The sequence below is a fragment of the Camelus ferus genome, chromosome 8 (assembly GCF_009834535.1).
Source record: "Camelus ferus isolate YT-003-E chromosome 8, BCGSAC_Cfer_1.0, whole genome shotgun sequence".
Taxonomy (NCBI): Eukaryota; Metazoa; Chordata; class Mammalia; order Artiodactyla; family Camelidae; genus Camelus; species Camelus ferus.
The window spans coordinates 7,457,209-7,480,505 of NC_045703.1; the positions used below are offsets into that span (position 1 = coordinate 7,457,209).

At 41.0% G+C, this 23,297-nt stretch overlaps 1 protein-coding gene across 5 annotated transcripts; it reads left to right on the plus strand.

Moving 5' to 3' along the window:
* The first annotated feature begins 826 nt into the window (after positions 1-826).
* Positions 827-10,352, plus strand: PTP4A1 (protein tyrosine phosphatase 4A1). 5 transcript variants are annotated; one of them, XM_032484433.1, is made up of 6 exons: positions 1,434-1,666; positions 4,900-5,451; positions 6,638-6,730; positions 7,071-7,201; positions 8,192-8,266; positions 8,952-10,352. In XM_032484433.1, the coding sequence occupies exons 2-6, from the start codon at positions 5,347-5,349 to the stop codon at positions 9,067-9,069; spliced, it is 522 nt and encodes a 173-aa protein (XP_032340324.1). In that variant the 5' UTR covers positions 1,434-1,666; positions 4,900-5,346; the 3' UTR covers positions 9,070-10,352. The 5 variants fall into 5 exon arrangements, with proteins under 5 accessions (XP_032340327.1, XP_032340328.1, XP_032340324.1 ...); XM_032484434.1 differs by having other exon boundaries at positions 4,903-5,451; XM_032484435.1 differs by lacking the exon at positions 1,434-1,666 and adding an exon at positions 1,975-2,205.
* The last annotated feature ends 12,945 nt before the right edge of the window (positions 10,353-23,297 follow it).

Consider the following 23,297-nt stretch of genomic DNA (forward strand, 5'->3'; position numbering starts at 1 on the left):
TAATCCTCCTATATTTTTAGGACTTAAAAACTTCAAATCTTTACTCCTTTATAGTTTGTGAAGGGACATTATGTATTTCTCAAGTTCTTTAGTTTCCCTTGATTTAGGTGGGATTCAAAAGTTTCCTTGGCAAGCAATTTATTTAAAACGAAGGTGATGTGACTTTTGTTCCTGCAAAAGCCTGCCTAACCCAATTCCTTTTGAAAGCACTTACTTTGTTTAGAGTATACGTTTATAAGAAAGTTGAGTAAGTATGCAAGCACAGTCTCTTTAGTATAAGTTCTGACAAATCCTAAGATGCTGCTGACCAAGAAAACAATTTGATCCCTAAAGCCCTCTCCAATCCACTGCTTAGTGAAAACAGCAAACAAAGGGCCTCAGTGTTAGCAGAAAATCGAGTTCTTCAAAGCAGGTAAAACTCCTGTTTACTCCTTCCAGAAAGCGGAGAAGAAAGAGTTTTCAGATTATAAATGACAGAGTTGCCCTTGTGTAACACAGAACAATTGTGATAAGGCTTTTACTTCTTAAGGGCCTAAATTACGAAGATAGTGGGACAGTTCTGAAAATGAACAAAAAGGAAAGCTTTAGCTTTGACGCAAAAAATTACATCAGTCCTTGACAAAAACCGAAGATTCCTAATTTTTAAAATGCTCCCTAACCTTTCATTATCCGTGACAACGCATCAAGTGAGCAGCAGTACAAAGGATGCATGTGATTTCGAAATGCCACGATTGAGCCAATGCTGTTGCCCGCGTACGTAGTACGAAGGCGTGACCAAAATAGACTGTGGCGAGCAGAGGGCTTTATCTGCATCACGAGATACTCTCCCATCCTCTATAGGATGTTTGCTGCAGTAAGTCCTCCCCGCTGGAACGAGCCCCGCGACCGGTGCTCGCTCTGTCCCGGCCAAGGGCCGTGGCACCCCAGGGGTTGTCACCCGACAGCGGTAGGACCACAGAAACATTTGGTGACGGGGACCGCAGGGCGCAGGTGCCAAGGTAAACCGCTGGCAAAGATGACTGTGGTTTGACTTAGGGCAGAAGGAAACGAGGGCCAGGACTGAGACAGCGTTCCGGCCCAAGGGGACTGCATTTTAAGTTGAGGCCAACTTCAGGCCTCCTCAGGTGACAAGAGCGCAGTGGTTGGTGGTTTTAATTGGGTACATCTGCATCCCTTCCCGCTCCCGACCCCAGGAAGCGTCCACCCTAGTCCCCTCCTCGGCCTCTTCCCTCCCCCCGCCGGGCTGGCGCTCGGCTGCGGCGCGTCGCCATTCATCAACCGGTTCACACCGGCGGCCGCCGCCGCGCTGTGACGCCCGTGGGGCGGGCCTCCGCCCCCGCTCGTCGGCGCTAGGCCTGCGTCCCGGCTGTGATTGGTTCCCGGGGTGTTGACGTCACGCCCACTATAAATGGCAGGGCTTGTGACGCAAGGGCGCTTCGGCGCGCGTATTGGCTCCCTGGACTGCGGGCCGGCGAGGCTGCGCGCTCTCCTCGGAGCCGCTCACTGCAGGATCGAGTCCGGTGTCTCTGCCGCCGCCTGCGAAGCCGCCGCCCCGCGACGACCACCGCCACCCCTGCCCTGCCGCCGCCGCCGCCGCCTGTGTCGCCGCCTCCTCGGGACCGGCTGTATGATTAGGCCACAATCTTCAATGAGTAGACATATTCCTGTGAGTACCCGCGCTCCTCGCCGCCGCCTTTGTTCGGAGCCGGGCGCTCGCCCGCCCGCGTCCCGGCTTGGGTCCCGGCAGTCCCGGCAGTCCCGGCAGGCGCGGAGGCCCGCGGCCCGGCTCCCTCCCCTGCGGAGCCCCGTCAGCGGGCGGGGCGCCGGCCTGCGCGGCGGCACAGAAGCGCCTTTGTGACCGCCGCCTCGCCCCGGCGCCCGGCAGGCCCGGCCAGCGCCCCGAGGCCCCTTTGTTTGCCTACGGGGCCCCGGGAGCGGGGACGTGGCCCGGGCGGGGCGCGGGCTGCGCGTCACTGCTGCGGGCGCGCCCCGAGACCCCGGCCGGCGCAGGCGGGCGGGCGGGCGAGGCGGCTGCTCGCGGTCTGGGCACGGCTCTCCGGCGTGGGGCCGGCGGGACTGGGCCTGTGCGACAACCGTGCGCTCTGGGGCCGGGACCGGAGCTCGGACAAAATGGCCTCAGCGCTGGCGTCCCGACTGAAGGCGCCGCGCGAACCCGTGACCCGGGCCCCAGCGCGGCCTCGCCAGGTGAGCCGCCCGCCCCGCCCCGTTGGCGTGCCCCGCGCCGGCTCCGGACAACCGGGACAAGTCCAGTCTTGTCCCTACTCCGGGGCGGGTCCGGCAAGAAGCGGCCAGGGTCTGAGCCGGCGGAAGCCGCCGGGCCAGGCTGCACGCAGCGAAGGGGTCCCGGCTGGGCCGTAGCGTGCACGTTCCCTGCTGACCTCGTAATGGCCCTGGTGGCGCCTTTTAATCCGAGACTGTTAAGACTGTTCCTGAAACCCCTGGTGTAATGTGTTGTTGCGTTCTGTTGGCTTGTGGCATAGTGGCCCACCAGACCCAGAGTTTTGAGGTTTATCTTCTGTGAAATCCTCTCCATTCCAAGTGTATTAAGTTATTTGCACTGTAGTTGGGACCGTCGACCTGTTTTTAAGATCCAGATTCTGAGCCACTGCTTCCTGTTACTTTTTATATGAATTTTGTTTGATAGCAGTAAAAAGTTGAAAACCACAAAGCTAGTAATTCCCAAGAGTAAGCGTATTACACGTTCTATTCAGATGCCTTGTCTAAGATACAAGTAGATTCAGAACGAACTCCAGCAAACTGGCAAGTTATACAGATTAATTGCCTTGACTCTGCTATATGACAAACTGACTTAAGCTTCTGCACAGAAATTGCTCTCCCCATCCTCCTCCTCCTCCCCGTGTTCGTTATTGTGATTAGATACAACAGATAAGTGGGAGGGGGAAAAATCCTAGGTATTTCCTAACTGCCTGTCGTTGGTAGTTTTTCCAGGGTAGAAGAAATTGGTAATTGGGGAACGTCTTGGGCAGAACAGAAAGATACTAGGTATTAGTGGTTTCTTCTGCTTTGGTAGAAATCCATCGTCTAACTGTCCCCCCAACCCTCTCCAGCCACTGAGTGACTCCACTCAGTGAAAATAAGCATTTCACAAGATGAACTATTTGTATATTGCTTTCTGTGCTTCTGATGAAACTGCGTACTTGAAGGGACTCAGACCCAGCTGTAACAGGGATTTTAGCTATTAAATATGGAAATGGTGTGTGATCGGCTTTCAACTGAAAAGAGTTTGTGCCTGGAAATCAGAATACTGAGATAAGTTATTGACTTCAACAGCTTTGCATATTACTTTCTTCATTGTCACTGGAAAGGCGCCAGAATAAACCTTTTATCCTAAGGAAGTAGTGTTTAGGATTTGAGGTGAAAGTATAATTGAAATTACTCCCAGTTACTGCCATCTCACTGTAATAGAGTGAAGTCCTTAATGATAATTTCGCCACTAATTTTTTAACCCAGCTAGCGAGTAGATGAAGTTACAGCCTCTTGAGGGCAGATTTGAACAAATTTGAAATAATGAAAATTATCTTCCTTATGGGACACCTATTTAAAAAATGACTTCTGAGGTTAGTTCCTTTGTTTTGACAGAAAAATGAGCTGGAATTTTGACTTCGTTTTCTGTGATCAGCTAGATTTTCATATGAATTGTTACTCAAAATGTAGCATAGTTTTTCTGGAGACTGTAACTAGTGTGGGACTCGTAAAGTGAAAACAGGATCAGATAGTTTACATTCAATTTTAAGCCTTTTAGTGCTTAAATTTAAATTTAAGCTTAGACAGCTAACGGAATCTTCGGATGTTTTTGATTTTATTCGGTAATTTGTCCATGAGGTTACCTATAAAGTGTTAGGGGCATTGCCTGGTACTTCTGCTCTTGTCGGCCTGCTAGTGATATTTCCTAGTCCTCTGTTTACTTCTGTCTACACAAGTTCCTTTATAAACTACTTGGAAGGAGGCTTAACGTCAACATCAATGCTTTCTGTGTGTATATTCTGAAAATACTCTGAGTATTCATTTAGTATTTCATACTGGCATAAAACTGATTTAGTTCTTTAAGGAGAACTTCGGAAAAATAAAACTATATATTCACTTACTGGTTGTAGTTACCTTGCTTTTGAGACCCTTGAAAGAAATGTAGCTTACAATACCTCCCTCCATCCTTTTGTTTGAATTGGATTTTAGTTCTAGACTGGATAAGTGAAATTTTGGTTTTAAAATACAAAAGACTTATTAAAATTATGAATATCTTTTTTATAGTTATAAAAGGTCTTTTAACTTCCAGAGAGTCAGATGAAGAGTATCTGTTAAAGGGGAATGATAAATTAATAGGTTAAGGATCACATTAGGTAGTGTATATGCAAGCATTTTGAAAACCAGTTTTTTCTCTCAATATTTTGGTTGTCTTTAGAGAAGTAAGTGAATTATGCAAAGAATAACAGCATCAGGGTATTTATGAAGTTAGTAATATGTCAAAATATTTTGGTAGTTGGAAAAATCAATATACAGTTGTATGTAACAATTTATAACAATGTGAAGCAAACAACCAAATATTCAAAGGAATAGTTAATAGAAAAATGTATAGAAGGAGTATCCACTAAATGCAATAGTGGTATTCTTTGAAGGGGTCTTTGTATTAGATCAGTAATTTAAATTTAAATTAACCTTTGAATGCTTGTTTTATGCTTATTAATCCATGCATATTAATCTAATCACCCTTATATTTTTGTGGTTCAAGTAAAAAGTTGAAAAAGTGGAGGTGGCTTCAGCCCTGATTTGAACAGATAGTTGCTCACTTAAATACTGTAAAAGCTAAACGCTTTTGAATTGGAAAAAAACCTTTTTTTTATCTCTCTCTCTTTTAAACAGCAGTTCTGTGGTGTTCTTGGTCACACATTTATGGAGTTTCTGAAGGGCAGTGGAGATTACTGCCAGGCACAGCACGACCTCTATGCAGACAAGTGAACTGTGGAAATTGATTACTACTCCACCAAGAAGCCCCCGTAAGAGTGGTTAACCTGAACACCAGAAGTGTTGCATTGAAATCCAGAGAGCATTTTTTACAAGAGTCCTGACCTGGATGGGGTAAACCTCAGTGCACTTCCTTTTTATTGCCTCAGTATTACTGGATTGAAGAATTGCTGCTTCTTGTTAGGAGGTTCATTTCATTTTCCATTAGTCCCAACTTCATACTCAGAAGCACTGAGAATTTCAAGTGGAGTATATTGAAGTAGACTCAATTTCTTTGCATCATTTCTGTATTCAGTTTTTTAAATTCTTTCATAACCCAATTGAGTGTTTTTTAACTAAATTAACATGGCTCGAATGAACCGCCCAGCTCCTGTGGAAGTCACATACAAGAACATGAGATTTCTTATTACACACAATCCAACTAATGCGACCCTAAACAAATTTATAGAGGTAAGTTTTGGTGCTTTTTAATGTGTTAAACTGATTGCGGTTGAATAGTGGGGCTTTTATTTAACAAAATGAACATAATTTTCAGGGTTTTGAGGTGGTATGACTACGGTTCAACTCCCCAAAAAATCAGTGTCTTCTTTAGGTTAGAGTAAATTATGCATTTTGAGAAGAACATATACTTGAGTGAGTTAGATTTAAAAGTTAGTATCTTTTTAAAAAATTAGTATCTAGTTCTTAACACTTCACGGTTTGCTGAAATTTATATGTGGAAAGTGTAACAGTATGGGTCTTCATTGTCTTATAGAAAATTAATTTATAGGAGCAAGTTTCACTTAGTGGTTTTTCATATATCCCCTCAGCCTAATAATGACTTACACCATAAACCAAAGTTACTGTATGTCTTAAGCCCCACCTGACACTTAGTATCCAATTTTCAGCTACTAATCTGTTAATTCTTCCCTGGTGGTTGCTAGATAGCAAAAACTCACTAACTCTTTTTGACTGTGAGGAAGGACTGTAATGCTGAATATGTATTTGAATGCATACACATTTTATAAATATCTACAGATAATCAGAAACAACACATAGGACCCCTAGGTCATAGAAATACTTTTATTTTTATCATCTCTTACTTTTTAAATGCTGGAAGAGGTTATAATTAGTAATAATGCATTATGGCTCTTAAACCTGTGGTTTTAAGTGGTGTGTGGGGGGTTTATATTGTATTTTTGAGACTAGTCTTTGAATGCTTTTAAGAGTCTAAATTACACTGCACTTAAAATGAGCAAAAGTTTAAAGAGTTACTGGAAGTCAAGTCAGATTTCTTTACATTATGTGTGATTCCTTTGGTTCTATGTATTTACCTTTGTTCCTGAATTGCTTCTCATTCTCTTGTTAGTGCTTCTTCTAGCCAGTGTTACCATGACTACATACGACTTCAGTATATGAAGGGCCTTGGGTTTTTTTTTTTTTAACTTAATTTATTAAAATTATGTGATGTTTAGCATTCCCTTTCCTTTTGTGCTATTCTAGTATTGTCACTTAAAACAAGACTTTGCTTTTTTGTTAAATATACATGATTTTCTTTTAATCAGCAATACCTGTTAGATGATCTAAATGACAAGCGGTGAGCAATAGTGATGTGATTATGAGGCCTTCATTGTTTTTTCATGTATGTTTTATCCAGGAACTTAAGAAATACGGAGTTACCACAATAGTGAGAGTATGTGAAGCAACTTATGACACTACTCTTGTGGAGAAAGAAGGCATCCATGTTCTCGTAAGTACTTAATAGTTCCTGTGTGTTTATAATACCATGCTGCAACAGTTTATTCAAGTAAACCACCAACTTCAAACCAAAAAGCTCAATTTTTAAAGTTACAAAATTATACAGTATCTTAATTTCTAAAGAAAGGTGGAAGCTGAGCAAAAGTTTGAATTAGTAAAAAAAAAAAAAATCTTTATAAAGATCCAGCATGTATTTGCATTTCTTTGGCAGTGGGGTTTCATAAAACAGATGTTTAAATATGTTAAAATGCTCTTGAAAACATTTGGGTGTTAGAATTACTAATGTGGTGTTCATATTGAAAATTTTGGATGTTTAAATACTCTTGATTTAGGATTGGCCCTTTGATGATGGTGCACCGCCATCTAACCAGATTGTTGATGATTGGTTAAGTCTTGTGAAAATTAAGTTTCGTGAAGACCCTGGTTGTTGTATTGCTGTCCATTGTGTTGCAGGCCTTGGGAGGTAAGAGAATTTCTTAAATTCATTTAATGGTATTGGTCTTAATTCTAGTAAAAACTTGATTTTGACTCTAGTAAAGACTTACCAGTTTGTAAATCAGTTGGCTTTGTTAGGTCACTTACTGAGCTAAATTTTAAAGTAGATGAATATAGCAGAGTAATTAATATATCCCAGTACAGCTGGAACTAACGAGTGCTATTGTTGCAATTTATACTTGATTCTGGGTAGAATCACTTACCTAATTCTGTGTTCCAGGTTGTATCAATATTGTACTGGAGTCATTTTCCAAGCTCCTTGGAAAAAAGGATTATGAATTGTCTCTAAGGTGGTTTGCATTGCATATGACGTATTTTTGATAGAATCCTTGATTCTGGAGATTTAGATTCAGTAGGAACTCATTGCCTAGTAGTGCCAAAACATAAATATCCATATTTGTAAATCACTGCCACCACCCTCTGCTGCCTCTGCCAAAAAAAAAAAAAAAAAAAAAAAAGTCCTAGTGGAAAAGAGTAAGATGAAAAACTATGTCCCTGGAAAGGTTGGCGGTGCTACTGTACCATAGTCTCGTTGATAATAAAACAAAGAAGGCAACTTGTCCAGAAGATCTTTAGGAAGAGTCCATGTCTTAAAAAACAAATCTTTAAGTGGAAAGTATTTTTCACTGCTTAGAATTTAGAAAAAACTTACTGTGTTTATCAAGATTGGCCCTTTTCCCCTAAATGTTTTTAATATTGCTCTCCATTAATAGAATTAATTTCTAGACCTATTTGTATTAGTTAAGAGCATAGTTCTTTTTTTGGTTCTAGATTAAAACCTGAGTTTGATATGTAAATACTGATACTTTAATTTTTTTTAACATGAAGTCCAACACTACAGATACTAACATAAGTATAGTAAATAACAGTGCTTGTGAATTGAGGAATGTTTGGAGTATTGAATTTTCCAGGATTTGATTCTGAAAAAAATGACTTAGCAGAATTCTTACCTTTCCAGAGCTCCAGTGCTTGTCGCCCTAGCATTAATCGAAGGTGGAATGAAATACGAAGATGCAGTCCAGTTTATAAGACAGTATGTATTTAATGACTTTTCATTTGTACTTTTTATTTCCTTGTTTAATATCAGTGAATTTAATATATTACTATGAAAACCTGTTTCCAACAGGTTATCTGATAATTTTGTTCATTTTTAAGATAATATTAATACTAGGAAAGGTCTTAACCTTATTTGCATTCCATATAGATGCTCATATTACAGAGGTTCTAGTCCAGTAATAATTCTGTGAATGATTTTATTTTGAATTCTTGATTGAATATGCTGCTTGTTTGTTTGCCTTTTTATTGAGGTATAGTTCGTAGACAATAAAATGCATGAGTCTCAAAGGTAGAGGAAAGTATTTTAATCATTCCAGAAAGTGCCCTTACGCTCTTTGTAGTCTTCCCAGCCACCAGGGGCAACCTCTTTGCGATTTGTATCACTATAAATTATTTTTTGTCTTTTTCTTGGACTTTAAATAAAGGTATTATAAGTTCTTACTATTATAACCACCACTCAAAAGAAGATTTAGAAAGTTAACTTCTTACTATCCTTTTTCCATTTATACATGGATGCCTGTCCATATTTCTGCATTAAATCACGAAGTAATCAAAAGATAAATTGCCACAAGGAAGAGGATGATTGCCTCCTATAGCACAGTAAGTGATAAGCTAGAGGAACTTTGCTTTAAATACTTCATATTTTGTTTTCTTCCTTCCAGAAAGCGGCGTGGAGCTTTTAACAGCAAGCAGCTTTTGTATTTGGAGAAGTATCGTCCTAAAATGCGGCTGCGCTTCAAAGACTCCAATGGTCATAGAAACAACTGTTGCATTCAGTAAAAGTGGGGTGCCTGGTGCCATGCCTTGGGAGTGGAACTTGAGACAGGACCGGATTTGTCATACATACTAGCCAACACATTGGCTTGGTGAATAAGTCAAATGAAGCTTCCATAGGAGTGTTGAAAAGCAGTTTTACCAGACCACAAGCCTGGCAGAATTACAGCCTCTATGTTTGGGTTATGATCACCTGATTTGGACACTTAGCAAAAGATTCTTGCTGTTTAGCATTTAAAATGTACTTATCATTTGTTCATTTGTACCAATTGACCTTTCCTGAAATCACGCAGTATTCAGTTATGTCTTTAAATGTTTCCATGCCAGAATCTTATCAATATTTAAGAAATTTAGAAAGATTAGGTGCCAAAATACCCAGCACAATACTTGTATATTTTTAGTATCATATAGAACTAAAATCCCAGGAACTATGAAAACTCTGGACCTTACGTGGTTTATTCCTTCCATCATTTCAAACTTAGAACTTAAGTAAGGGCCTATGTGGTTATTTGCTCACAGTATGTTTACATCTCCCACGTCATCCCAGTATACATCAGATTTGCTCCTTTTTTTTTTCTTCTTATTAACCAAGTCTTAACAGTGATTATTTAATGTCTTTCTATAAATCTCATTTTGTGCTGTTAAGGAAAACCTCCGTTTTGAAAATCTACATTGTACAGAAGCACATGTCTTTAATGTCTCCAGACGAAAAAGCCTTACAGTTAATTTTAACGTTTGCACTTTGGGGTGCAACTTACAGGGAGGGCCTGAAAAAAGAATGGGAGGGGGCTATTAAGTATTTTTAGTAAAATGTTGCCTTTGTCTTGTGCAGAACATGTAGAATATGCGCTTTAATTTAGTAAATATTTTTTTAAAAGGTAGAAATACTTTGTTATTGTAGCTAAAACAATTCTTAATCATAAAATTTCTGAAATTCTTGTAATTTTTTTTCATACTTAATCTGAAGTTGTTTACCAACTTATTTTTGTTTGAAGTATGATTCCCAATCTCTTGCAAAAAAAAAAAATGGGTTTCTGCTAATGAATTGAGCAGACATTTAATATTTTATATGCCTTTTGAGCTGTGTAACTTAATATTTGGATACTTGACAATTTGTTTTATTATGTAATTGATAAAATGGTGATGTGTATTAACGTTAGCTCAACCATATATTTATACTGTCCGGGAACATGTGGTTATAGTTCTGTGGGGGAAATAATTTGTCAGTGTTCACCAGCTTGTAAAAATCTAGTGCGAGAGCTTAAACATTAAATAAAGAATGAAATGCATTTATCGTCATTGACATTATTTCGCTTAAAGTTAACTTACTTTGTAAAGAAACGATATGAAACAATTGTGCTTCACTTAGTGCCATTTGAAGTAAAGTGTGTTATTTTTCTTTAACAAATGAAGGAGCAGATGAAGTTAGCATAAGCTCTTTAATAGTTAGAGGGTTATGAGAACCATTTCATATTGAGTACTTTGCATTACAAACAAAATATTTTTAAAGGTTTAGATAATTTTGAACCAATGTACTGTTCTGTACCGAGGAGAATCTAGTAAAGGAAGCTCTTGGTTTGAAGTTCATTCCACCAACTAGTGACTGGTTTTGAACAACTTAACTTCTGAGCCTTGGTTTTCTCATTTGCATATTAATATTTACATACCTTGATAGGTTTTGGAATTCATTCAAACGAATTTTTGGCATGTGAGTTCCTAACTGTTTCATTAATCTGAAATACTTCTACATAGCTCCTGTTAATCTAAAGGGACGAACATCCTTGTCCCCTTTTTAATCGATAAAACTAAGTAAAAGCCTCAAAATTTGAGTAAAAAATGATTCTCCACTTCATGTTTTAAAGAATTTGCTTCCATCTCTTCATGCGAGTTTAGCATTTAATATACTCCATTCTGAAAACTTAGAACCAGGGAAAAAGGAACAAAAAGGACACCTGAGGGAGATTGCCTTTTTTAATCTTAGGTCTTTTGTGACTGGGGCTAGTAACTTAACATGGGTAGTTTTGTTTTGCAGCCTACTCTTGGGAAGATAATTTTGTGTAAATGATTACTGAATAATTATTATATAACCCATAAAACATTTGTTTTTATTGAGAGGAGGTGCCATCATGATTCATGAAAAATGTCTTGAGTTTGAAACATTTAGTTCAAATAATATGGTGCTAAAAATGTTTACTTTATAAACCTTATCTGTATAGTGTTTAACATGGTGAGATTTGCTTTTTATCCAAGGATATTTTCTCTCATAAATACGACTAATTACAGAAATACCCATAATATATCCTAGGAGATAACATACATGTAATAAAGTAGAAATAATGAGTTCAGGTCTTGAACACAAGAAGTTATCAGATGGTGTTCTACAATTTGGTTAGTTGATTTGGGACAATTTCGCTTAATAGGATGGTGTAAATAGTGACTAGTTGACTAGGCTTGTCTATGAAGACCAAAATGTTGGCATTACTAAGTCATAACAAGGGAAAATGCAGTCTTTTAAGTTGAAAGAAGAAGAAAAAAAAACTAGAAATAAATGTCAACGGTCATTTGCAGCAGTGCACTGAACCTTCGTTTGTTATTCCTCTTAATGCTTTTTCCCAGGACAGTGATCTTTTGTTCCCATAGCTCCATGTTTAGAAGCATCCAGTCCAATCCAGGCATGCGATCACCTCTGGTCACATCCCGCTTCCAGCTGAAGCACTTAATAATGATACTGTGGTCCTTCAACTTGGCTTCAAAATCTCAATCTCTGGAATCAGTTTTAAAATGCCATTCTGTTCATCTAATAAATATCTAAACATTTAAGAGTATGGCAGAGAATACAAAAGCTGGTGTCATCAGATTTTGGTCACCAAATTTTGGGTACCCCAGTCAATGCTTTCTATTGGCGTTCAAAGCAATGTAATTTCAAAGGGAAATGGAAACGTGATTACTTTTTTTCGTATGTAGACACTGAAGTTCTTTTGAAGTACAGTTTTGAGAAAACATGAAGTGTTTGCCCTACATGTTTATCCTGTGTATCCCCTGGTTCCTTAAATAGTATGTACCTCCTTAACACCTGAGTTGAAAATTCAAGATAGGCTTAAAGTGTCTGACACAACGTTTATGCATTGTTTGGGGTAATAAGCCTAAGCGGAATCTTAGAAGGAAAGCCAAGAAAAACATATATATATATTGGCCTTCAATTAATTAAGCCAGTTGTATGCATTATGAATGGGAGATGTAGTAATTCTATAACTTGATATATATTGCCAGACTAACCAGATGATTAATATAGCTATTATGATAGCTACCATTTATTAAAGATTTTATAACGTAATTTTCAGTTTGATTACCTTTAATCCTATATTGTCCTAAATTTATACATAAGGGATTTGAGCCTTTAGTTAGGTGCCTAGCTGTTAAGTGGTAAAAACTCTGGGATTCAAACCTGTGTCACGATCCACTACACCACACCGCTATGACTGTGTGTATATGCCTGACCATTTTTTAATGTAACCAGTTGTTAAAGCTTTTGAATTCTTGAACTCCTTGCCTATAGAACTATTTTTTCTCAAGAACAAAGTGTTCATTGTAAATACTGTGATTTTGTAAATTTCTTCGTTGACCTTGAACCCTTTTTTTACTTTTGCAGAAAAGCCTTCTTGAATTCAGTCAGGATGGGCTAAAATGTGCTGCAGAAACAACCAACCCTGAGAGTAACTTGGATTCATTTCTCACTGAAGTTTCATACTTGTCACAGGGACCCAAGCTGATAGAGTGTCTGCTCTCTGAAACAGTGCTAGTTGTGACAGAAGGCAAAAAAGGCTTTGGAGTATAACATAAATTCTAGAGTAAGAAGTCATATGTAACACTTCTATTCAACTCATTGGACAGAACTGGCCGCCCAGCACAGGAAATGTAGTCTATTGTACTGACAAGCCACACAGCGTTAATCGCTACACATCAGAATGTAAAGTGGATTTTTTGAAGAGGATACCCTCGCAGCACCCCACATAACTGAAATACTGCTGAGGTAGCAATGCTCACATCAGACAAGGTAGACTTTTTTTCCTGAGTAAAGGTAGATTTATTTAAAGAGATACATACTGCGTAGAGTGCAGGCTGTTTCAAAAGGCAAGAGAAAGGCCACGAGGTGTAGGGGTTGGGTGTTCAGGTTAAAGTAAAAGCAGGCACACACTCCACAGACAGGGTGCGGGCCGTCTCTGAAGAGGAGGGAGCAAGAGAGGCGGCCACCAGGCGTGGTGGTGCGTTTTTATGGGCTCATTAGCTCCATACCTACAAGTGGGAGGACTAGTCCAGCTGCCCTGAGGAAGGGGCTGGGGTTCCCAGGAATTGGGCCACTGCCCACTCTTTGACCTTCTGTGGCTAGCCTTGGGACTGCCATGGCGCCTGTGGGCATGTTATTTATCATGCTAATATGTTACATTGGGTGTATATTGAAGCTCAAGGTCTACTAGAAGTTAAACCTCTGGCCATCTTAATCCCCAAGGCCAACTGGGAGTTGAATCTTCCACCATTTTGGCGTTAAGTTGCTGTCACTCCTTGAATGGCTCTGCCTGCCCCCTTCCATCCTGTCTCATTCCCCCCGCAGAGATTTTACTCCCATAATTTTTTGGGGTGCAGAGGAGCAATGGTCCATCTTTGGAAACTGCTTAAGGGCTGAGTAGGGGCACTGACCCTCTATCTCAATACCTAATCTAGGGCTCCCGGGACAGGACAGCTTGTTTTGAGTTAGATGGCGGTGTCCTCACATAGCTGTCATTTTGATGTGGTAACTGTTGTCACCTCTTCCATAGCCTTCTTATGAATCTTCTTGAAGATGAAGCACTTTTGCAATAGCACCAGAGAGCTGTCTATAAATGACAAAAGAATTAAAAGGCATGGTTAAGTACCGAATTACAATGTAATCAGTGAAAAAACTTGGTCACAACCACCAGAATTATGACTGATTACATTTAACTTAACACACCAAATAAGCTTAGTTCATTTACTGTTTCTCTGAAATGCCTCAGGGTTCCTCTTCCACAAACCTTCCACAACTTTCTGTATCCATATTATTTTGTCCCCTATTTTCTTTTCCATTTAGAAGCAAACGGCTTTAGTATAAAAATCTGCTTTCTTCTCCCTTAACAAAATGCAATTCCATTCCTTATGCCTTCTTTTACTGAAAACACGCATCTTACTTTCTGGCATCCTGACATGTTTCCCTTATTCATTTAGCAGCTTTAATTTTACTTTCCTTCCTAGGTGCAACAGAAGCATTATGCTTAACATTGATGACTCTAAAGATACGTCTGTATTAATCAAACCAACAGATGTAAGCTAGCTTCTATCCCAGATACCTATTCAATACTGAATATTTTCCAGATCACATGGACCTGAAATTCACTCTGGCGAGTTATGTTTCTATTTCTAAGTATTTACATAAGCAAGCAATTTCCTATAGCCAATTAGATAGTGCTCTTTTACAAATTAATTTTGGCAATGGCACAGGTCTACAACACACATATAGATACGTACAAACACACAAACACAGACCTCATAGTTCCCATTCCAGAATGTCAGCCATGAATCAGGTACAATGTAAGACTCATCAGTTACAAGAGATTGGATTCAAATCAGGTTTCTGGAAGATGAAAACAGTCAAAGTTGCACATCTAGATGACTAAGACACAAGATTTCTATTTGTCCTTAAGAAGTCAGTTTCCAAATTACTTACCCCCTTTCTTGAAATGTGTATTTTAAAAAGATGGTGAAATAGGGGTTTACCTGGAGAAGACCAGGTAACACTTGCGTCTCAAAGGCTTGAGGAGAAAAATAGGTTGCTCCTAGGATGGCTTTATGCCCCTAATGCCAGAAAAAGTTTTTTTCAATACTCACAAGTTTCTTAAGATAAGTAGGGATGGCTTTTGGGAGCCGTAAAAGGATTGCCATTTGCAGCAACATGGACCTGGAGAATGTCATTCTAAGTGATGTAAGTGAAAGAAAAATACCATATAATATCACTTATATGTGGAATCAAGAAAAAAAAGATGAACTTACTTACAAAATAGAAAAAGAGTCACACGCATAGAAAACAAACTTACAGTTTACTGGAGGGAAAAGAGGTGGGAAGGGAAAAATTGGGAGTTTGAGATTTGCAGATACGAACATACATAAAGTCAACAACAAGGTTATACTGTATAGTCCAGGGAACCATATTCAATATCTTTTAGTAACTTACAGTGAAAAAGAATATGAAAAGGAATATACGTATGTTCCTATATGACTGAAACGTGCTGTACGCCAGAAATTGACAAAAAGTTGTAAACTGACTATACTTCAATACAAATGTTTTTAAAAAACATCATGCTATTGAATCTTTTTGTTACATTAAAATTTCTGAATAAAAGAGTACACACTTCAAAGAAAGAAGAAAAAAAAAAAAGTTGCTAGACGTCAACAAACCAGAAAACACAAAGCACAGATGACATTTCACTGTTTAACAGCACTAACCCAATACTGAGACCCCACTGCTCCCAGGGCTGCCAATGTCACCACCAGGAAGGGCACACTCACAGGAGAGCACCCTGCACAGGTACTGGACCCGAATGTGCACAGCTTGGAGCAGGATCGTGACACGCTTTCCAGGAGCCAGTCTAACTCTATGACTTTCAGTAAATAAGAGTTTCCCACTTTTTAAAAAACAGCTTTATTGAGATATAAGTCACATTTTCCCCCATTTTAAGTATACAACTTAACGGCTTTTAGTGCATTCACACTTTCTTCTTTGATGCAATAAAGTAACTATTTCAGGCTTCATCCTGTCAACCTGCTGTGTTCCGTCTAAGAGGTCCCGAAAGGACCCAGACCTTGATGAGGACTTCGGTGGCCAGGGCTGCTCCAGGCTGGTCAAGAAACCTGCCCTGAGGGCCTCAGTCTGCACCAACGATGGGTTCCCATCAAGGACCCCGTGAGAAAGCAGCTATTTAACCACAGTGTGAAAGAGCCCAGGGAAAAGGAGGACACCTGATGCCCAATGAGGAGCCTCTGTAACCAGACTCCATCCACTGTGAGCAGGGCCTGGGCTGAAACTTGGCCATGAGGGTGGGAGGACCGGGAGAGGTGGGTCCCTGTGGCCCTGGACAGGGCTGGACCGGAGCCCAGCGCCGGAGGGCCTTGGGGGAGAGGTGGGGAAAGAGGCCGGCAGGAAGAGAGACAGTGTGTGAGCGATTGAGAGAGAGGTGGGGGACAAGTCCTGGAGCGTGACAGGAGGTGACAGAGGGGTCCAGGTAGGGAGAAGCAGAGACAAGAGGAGGCAGGAAGGAAAGAGGGAGCGAGCCCTGGGTGCATGGTGGGGGACGAAGGGCCAGGGTGGCCCGACTCTGGGAAGGGCCCAGAGTGGAGGGGGCAGAAAAGGCAGGAACCCTGGCCTCACAGTCCCTCCCGCTCTGAGGCTCTGACCTCCCTGAAGCTGAGCTCCTCAGGGGTCACCATGCTTGCAAAAACATTGGTACCTCCCACTTTTCTTGGGACTGCTGGTTCCAGCCTCTCTGTCCCTGTCGGAGCTGACTTCCAGGAGCGTGGGCTGCCCTTGGAGAGGAAGCTCCGGAGCCTGCCCCGTCGGGAGCTGACCCTGACTCCTCACAGACCCAGTGGGGCTGAGTTTCCAACCGCACCGTGGGCCTTCCTGGTCCCACAGCTGGGCTTCAGGTGCCGTGCTGGCCCCAGGATCCCCTGGCCTGGAGGGACTGAGTCCCATCCAGGCTGAGCAGGCTTCAGGGATCCTGGGTCTTTGGTAAATGAGTGAATGTATGAATGAGTGAATACAGGGACTTGTATTCATCACGTTGTTCTCAGTAAACATTTGTGCCAGTCATTCCTACACAATTGTGTGTCACATGTTCCTGGAGAGTCCCTCCCCTAGGTAAGTGTGCGCATATCCCCACATGGACCAGGCTGCAGGCAACATCAAGTGCCCTGTTAACTCTATGAAACCTGCACCTCAACTCATTAGCCTTAAATTGCCCCAGCCTCTTAGACCCGCACATGTGCCTTTGGGAAAAAGATGTGTGTGAAGTCAACTCAGGCCTGAGAATTGCTTTAACTGGGCAAAACAGAGGAAGCCTTTCCACTGTTCCTTGAGGAAGCCTACAGACAGGTTGAGACCCACAACCAAAATTACTTTAGAATAAGGCCCGTATTCCCACGCTGGCACTAGCAACGTGCACCAGGATACGGGGTTGCTACCCTCATAAGCACTGCCAATGTGGGGGTGCCGGATGGTAGGTGCACCACAGCCTTCTCTTCCGATGAAACAAAGGTCTTGCTTCACCATGTCTTCCTCTGGTTGTGAAGTGACAAAAGTCATTATTTGAAGGTCGTAACATTGGACACTTGTAGGACTGATGGAAGTTTGTTTATCTGCCTGCCATCTCTAAAGCACTTTCCATTGACAATCTTAGCCAAGGATGCATGCAGTGAATTAACATCAGGTATGTAGCCCCTTTGGTGTTTGCATCCTGACCCTGCTGTGTATGTGACCAAATGGCAACTTTTGAAATAAGCTCACGATCAGGATGGTGATGCTAGAGAAACCGGTATAAACTGAATTTCATGTATTTTCAAATGACCAGAAATTTTTAAAATGGAGATGAGAAATCTGGAAAATAGCGTAAAAAATGTGTAAAAACTATCTTCATGGATAAAGAAAATCACGTGTCATCTAACATATGTAAAGTAGCAGCCTGGGTTTGAGACCAGTGCTTAAAGCAGTGCATATTATGAAAATACATTAATAAATTCTAGGTCCCTTTCAACACTCAAAATGCAAAGATTTCCTCGTTTTCCAGTCCCTGTGGGTAGGATACGTCTCAGTCAGGGGGAAAGGCTGGGCTGGAGCGGAGCACCCGCAGGGCACCAGGAGTGACCATCGCATGGAGAAGTTCAGTGATTCCCCGGACTGCCAGGAGGGCAAACGCAGCCGTGGCTCTCCCTGCGGAAACAGCGCCCAAGGCTGCGCGGCGGGAACTCAGCTCCTCCAGCCGGGAGGCGCCGTCGGTCGGAGCCACCCGACGCGGGCGCCCTCTGCTGGCTGCTGCTGCGCATGGAGGGAAAGTGCCGAGCCTGGCGGGGCGACTTGGAGGCGTTGGACCAACTAGTGAGCCTGAAGCTGCCTCCTGGGGCTAAGTGCTGAGTAGGGGGAGATTTGTGGGGCTTCTCCGGGACGGGGTGGTGAGCGGCACAGACCCTCGGGTGTTCTGGGCTATTCCTGCTGCTTTAGTCTTTACTTTTACAAAGGCAGTTTGAAGAGGGCTTACTGATGAAAGTATCCGTAGGCTGAAGCCTTGACGACTCTAAATCGTAGATGCAGTGGTTTGTCTCCTTGTTTACAGATTCAAGAATGTCTCTGGGGAGAAATCCTGACGCAAATTGAGAGAACAGGAAACTGCCTTGAGTGGGAGCGTGAATACACTAAATGCTACATAAATACTAGGACCTACCGGGACAATTCCATGTCTGGTCAGTGGAACCGGAACGTGAAGTAAAAAGGGCACAGGCCCTCCAGTTCATGGCATGCTTTCATTGGTTTTTATTTTCCATGTCGTTTTTTTTGTTTTTGTTTTTTTTTTTACAATTTGATTAATTTTGATTCATGTACACACCCATGAAACCACCACCACAATCAAGATAGCTCCCGAAGAGGTGCAAACTTCGAGTTCTCTGTTTATCCCCACCCACCCCCTTTCCTGCTGGTAACAATGTTTCTTCTCTGTGTGAGTCAGTTTCTGTTGCTATCACAAAGTGCTTGCAAATTTCCCTCCTGTCTGAGATCTCCGGAGTTGGAGGCTCTGCCACCACAGGGGCAGGGGGAGGGTGTCGGGGAGTCGGGGTTCTGAGACCACCTCTGCTGTGTCCATTGTCGTTAGGTTCTTGGGCTCAATCTGCCACTGTGGGTGGGAGGCCAGGGTTGTCTCAGCAGCTGGAGGGCCGGGGTCCCGGGCTCCATGGCCACACAGTTACCTGTGGCTGTGGGCACCGTTTCTTCCTCAAGGCTGCAGTCGTGTGGCCACCTCCCCTGTTGCTCCTGAGTTCTCCGGGATGCAGGCTGAGCCACCAGGGCTGGAAGGCTGGGCTAGCACGCACCGCCTCCCCTGTGCCTTCACTTCTGCCTACGCTGCGTTCCAGTCCACCCATCTTTAGCTGCACAGAAGTGCGAGCTTCTCCGGTATCCTGGTGTGCTGGGCAAAGGCAACTTAGTTGCATTGCTGATGCTTTTTCTGGTTGTAGAATAAGGAAAGAGACAAAGATAGCTTTGCACTCCATTATGTTGCTAACACCTAAAGATGAATTCTTGCTGGTGAGTGTTTGAATCTGTTTTTAACTGGCTTTGATTCTCATAGTTTTAATTATACAATATGCAGGATTCCTCTGTTATGCAAGTCGCTTATGCATTTCAGAAATCGGACAACCGTGTGACCTGGTTCAGAATGGAAATCAATGTTGAAAGAAAAAAAAACAGCAATGGTTTTAGTCATTTGGTCTTACTATTCTGTTTGATTATTATTGGCGTGTTAATCCCAATGTAATTGTAATAGCAGGTGTCTCCCTTAGTTATGCCCCATATCTGGTATACTTCTCTTATTTATACCTTTAATATAGACTTTCTAAAAATTTTTTTTTATTTTTAAAATTTCTTTTATATATTTTTATTTATTTATTTAGATTGGTGGGGGGAGGTAGTTAGGTTTACTTATTTATTTTTAGAGGAGGTACTGGGATTGAACCCAGGACCTTTTGTATGCTAAGTACGTGCTCTACCACTTCAGCTATACCCTCCCCCACCCTTTGATATAGACTTAATTTTTTTTCCCATTCATTCATACAGGATGGGTGTATTTTTAGGTATTTTTCAAAGGATTTTACTCAAGCGATCCATGAATTCACAAAATCGTGGCTTTCATTCCAGTGTAAGTTAGTAACTTATTTTTCTCAGTTATAAATTGTCTTAGAAATTCATCAGTTAAAATGGTTAACTATGTTTAAAAATTTGAAAAGTTTTCTCAGGAAATTTTTTTTTAAAAACCAGTTTTCGTAAGTGATTTTTTACCCCTAACCTAGATTGAGGAATAAATGATGTATAAGATGCAGCACTTATTTCAAGAAAGTAACTTGTTGAATTTTAATATATGTGTGCAGCCATGTTACTGTCACCACCATCACTACATCCCGCAGGGTTTTCATGCTCCTTCCTCCTTTCTGTCCTTTACCTCCTGTTATGCATACACTCCTTCCCCTCAAACTCTGGTGTGTGTTTTATAGAATTCCTTGGTATGGGATATGCCACAGTGGTTTATTCCTTACCTTAAAATGGAGCTGACCGTTTCCATTTGTTTATGGGCCTTAAAGCGTAAACTCAGAGAAGCTCCTCTGCAGGATTGTCCCAGTGTGTACATGCAGTTTGCACATCCATGATGAATTGGTCAAGGGAAAAAGTCCACTTGGGCTTTGCGAAACTTTTTTAAACATCTACTAATTTGGGGAACTTTCCTTCAAAAGAACAAATATATGTGGCATTTGGTCTTGCTAATAACCACATATATTTCATTATGGGACTACTGACACACACAGCATCATTGATTTATTAACATTTTACAAAACTTGATTTCTCACAAACTTGTCCATCTATTCTCTATCCATCATCAGTCCATTGTATTTTTGATGTATCTCACATTAGAATGCAGTCATCAGTATACCTCCTCCTAAATACTTCACCATTCCTGTGAGAACTAGAGTTTTATATTTTTACATAGTTTAATTTAATATAAAACTTAATAGAGTGAAATATACAAATTTCAAGTGTACATTCACTGAGTTTTGACAAATACATACACCAGTACAATCCAAAGTTCATTAGGTAAATAGCATCACTGTCATCCCAGATTGTGCTCTTACCCTCCGCCTACTTAATCTCTGCCCTCATCACAGGTTAATTTTCCTTGTTCTAGAATTTCATGTAAATAAACACATACTGTATGTGCTCCTTTTTCTTTCTTGTTCTGTTCACAATGGTTCTGAGATTTATTCATGTTGTTACACGAATCAGTAATTAATTCAATCCCATTGCTGAGCTGTATTCCTCTAAGTGAATACCTCTGCTTGTTTAATGTACTGTCTTCAAGGATGCATTTGGAATTATGGCATCTAATTTTCAAGAAAATACAGTGAAATCTAGAGCCATCCCTGTAGGACAGTTCTCAGGAGCAGTTTGCACATCATCTAGGAAATCAGCAAAATTGCACCTATTAGCATCACATACATGATAATGCCTTTGCTTTAAACAAGCCTCAGAAGTTATTTCAGATTAACGTCATATTTCTATTGGCATAAGTATTTTTGTCCTATGCTGATCTTTAAGTGATAAAAATCAACTATCCAACTGAAGGTGTGATTCAGAGATTTCAGCACAGCATTACACACACAAGAACTGGTTGTGTCCCAGGTGAACTGGAAATGGCGCTTTACTTAAAGACACCCAGTCACAATGTCTAACCACCCTACAAGCCACTAACCAACCACGAGGGTGCCAAGTTGCAACCTTTTTGGAAGCAGTGGGACCCACTGGGGATATGTGAGGGTTGTGGTTACCTGTTGGACACTGGCTTGCGATTGTGGAAGATGAATCTTTGTGACAGCTATGTCTTAAATAAATGTCTTTGAGACATTTTATTAGTTAATTTAAATTATGTTAACATGATTTTGATTTCACCTCCTTGGTGTGGTGCCTGACCACCTTCATCCTGGCCCTGACTTTCATGGTTTCCTTTGCAGTCTCTCCTTGCTGCCTACCTGGGGATTGCTATCCTGGCCATTTACCTCTGGAAGATGATCCTTGCTGTGAGTATATCACGGTACTTTAAAGCTGTCCCCTGAATCATAAATACACAAGGGCTTTGATAGTCCCTGCACCTTGCATTTATTTTCTTCCAGATTATTAACATGAATGCAAACTGACATTTGACATCAAAATAACCTTAGAAAATATTTTAAACTTTTAAAATAAGGAACTCAGTATGACGACTATAATCTCACTAAGAAAACTTTAAGACCTAGTTCTTTTCTATGAAAAGGAAGTCATAGATCTCAACCTTTGATAGGCACTTTCTTACACTGTTAAGGACTTGTGACTTCTCATAATTATTCTTAGATACAATTTAAGGATATATGAAACCTTAAAAATGTTCATTTCCTTTAACTCAGTGTGATTCCACTTCTCATAACCCCAATGAAATAATCAGACATGCATTTAAAGATGTGTGAGAAGGAAAAATACAGTAACAGCCTAAATGATGCTTGGTAAGAGAATTGTTAAATTACTGTACATCCATACAGTGTGATATTAGGCAGCTTTTAGAATTCATATATTGCAAAGACATTTCAAGAAATGGACAATATTCTTTAATATGTGTAAGCACATTTGACTTTTTTATGATTGGATTACCACATTTTGTTCATTCTTATTTTGTGGTTGGCATTATTCCTTTGATAACTAGTTAGGTTTAAAAGGCTAAAGCTCACCCAGTAAGAAGACCACAGGGTGTGAGTGAGTCAGGGATGGACCCAACCTCAGATCTTCTAGGACATGTAAGACCAGGAAAGTCAACCTCTCTGTTCCTGGATCTCCTCACTCACAGAAGGAAGGTAACAAACCTATACCAGGGCTTCTGTAAGGAACAAAGAAGACAGCAGCTGGTCGCAAATTCTAAATAAATTTAGTTCTGCCATGCTAGCATTTAAAGGATAACTGTAAATACCATAGCAAAGATCACGAAGGAAGAAAGAAGAAATGTGTGTCTTTAAATGCTAGTTCCCTGCCTGGCTGATAGTTCAGCTTTTATTCATTCATTTATTTGTAAGGAAAAATGTTTAAACACTTAGATGATGAAGGACGTTATATTAAACCCTTTTCCCTAAATCATCAGAGATAACAGAAAATGCTTCCTAAGTAGATGGGTGAGTTGCTGATAATTTCCCTGGGGTTCCTGGAATCTATTCCAAGACCTCCAGGGTCTGCCTTTGAATTAAATCCCAACTATTGTCCCAGACCCACCTCAGTGTCCTCCCCCTCAGTCTATACTCCAGGGCACCCCATTTTTCCCTTCCCTGAAGCCACAACCCCTGTTGGCTTATAACTATTTATTAATTCACATACCATCTGAACCTATGACCCGCATTCT

What these genes read in the sequence shown, in the direction of transcription:
- PTP4A1 (XM_032484433.1), top strand. Translation starts at nt 5,347, where the DNA reads ATGGCTCGAATGAACCGCCCAGCTCCTGTGGAAGTCACATACAAGAAC. An exon ending in AAGAAGGCATCCATGTTCTC is followed by an intron (nt 6,731 to 7,070) that starts GTAAGTACTTAA and finishes CTCTTGATTTAG; the next exon opens with GATTGGCCCTTTGATGATGG. An exon ending in GCAGTCCAGTTTATAAGACA is followed by an intron (nt 8,267 to 8,951) that starts GTATGTATTTAA and finishes TCTTCCTTCCAG; the next exon opens with AAAGCGGCGTGGAGCTTTTA.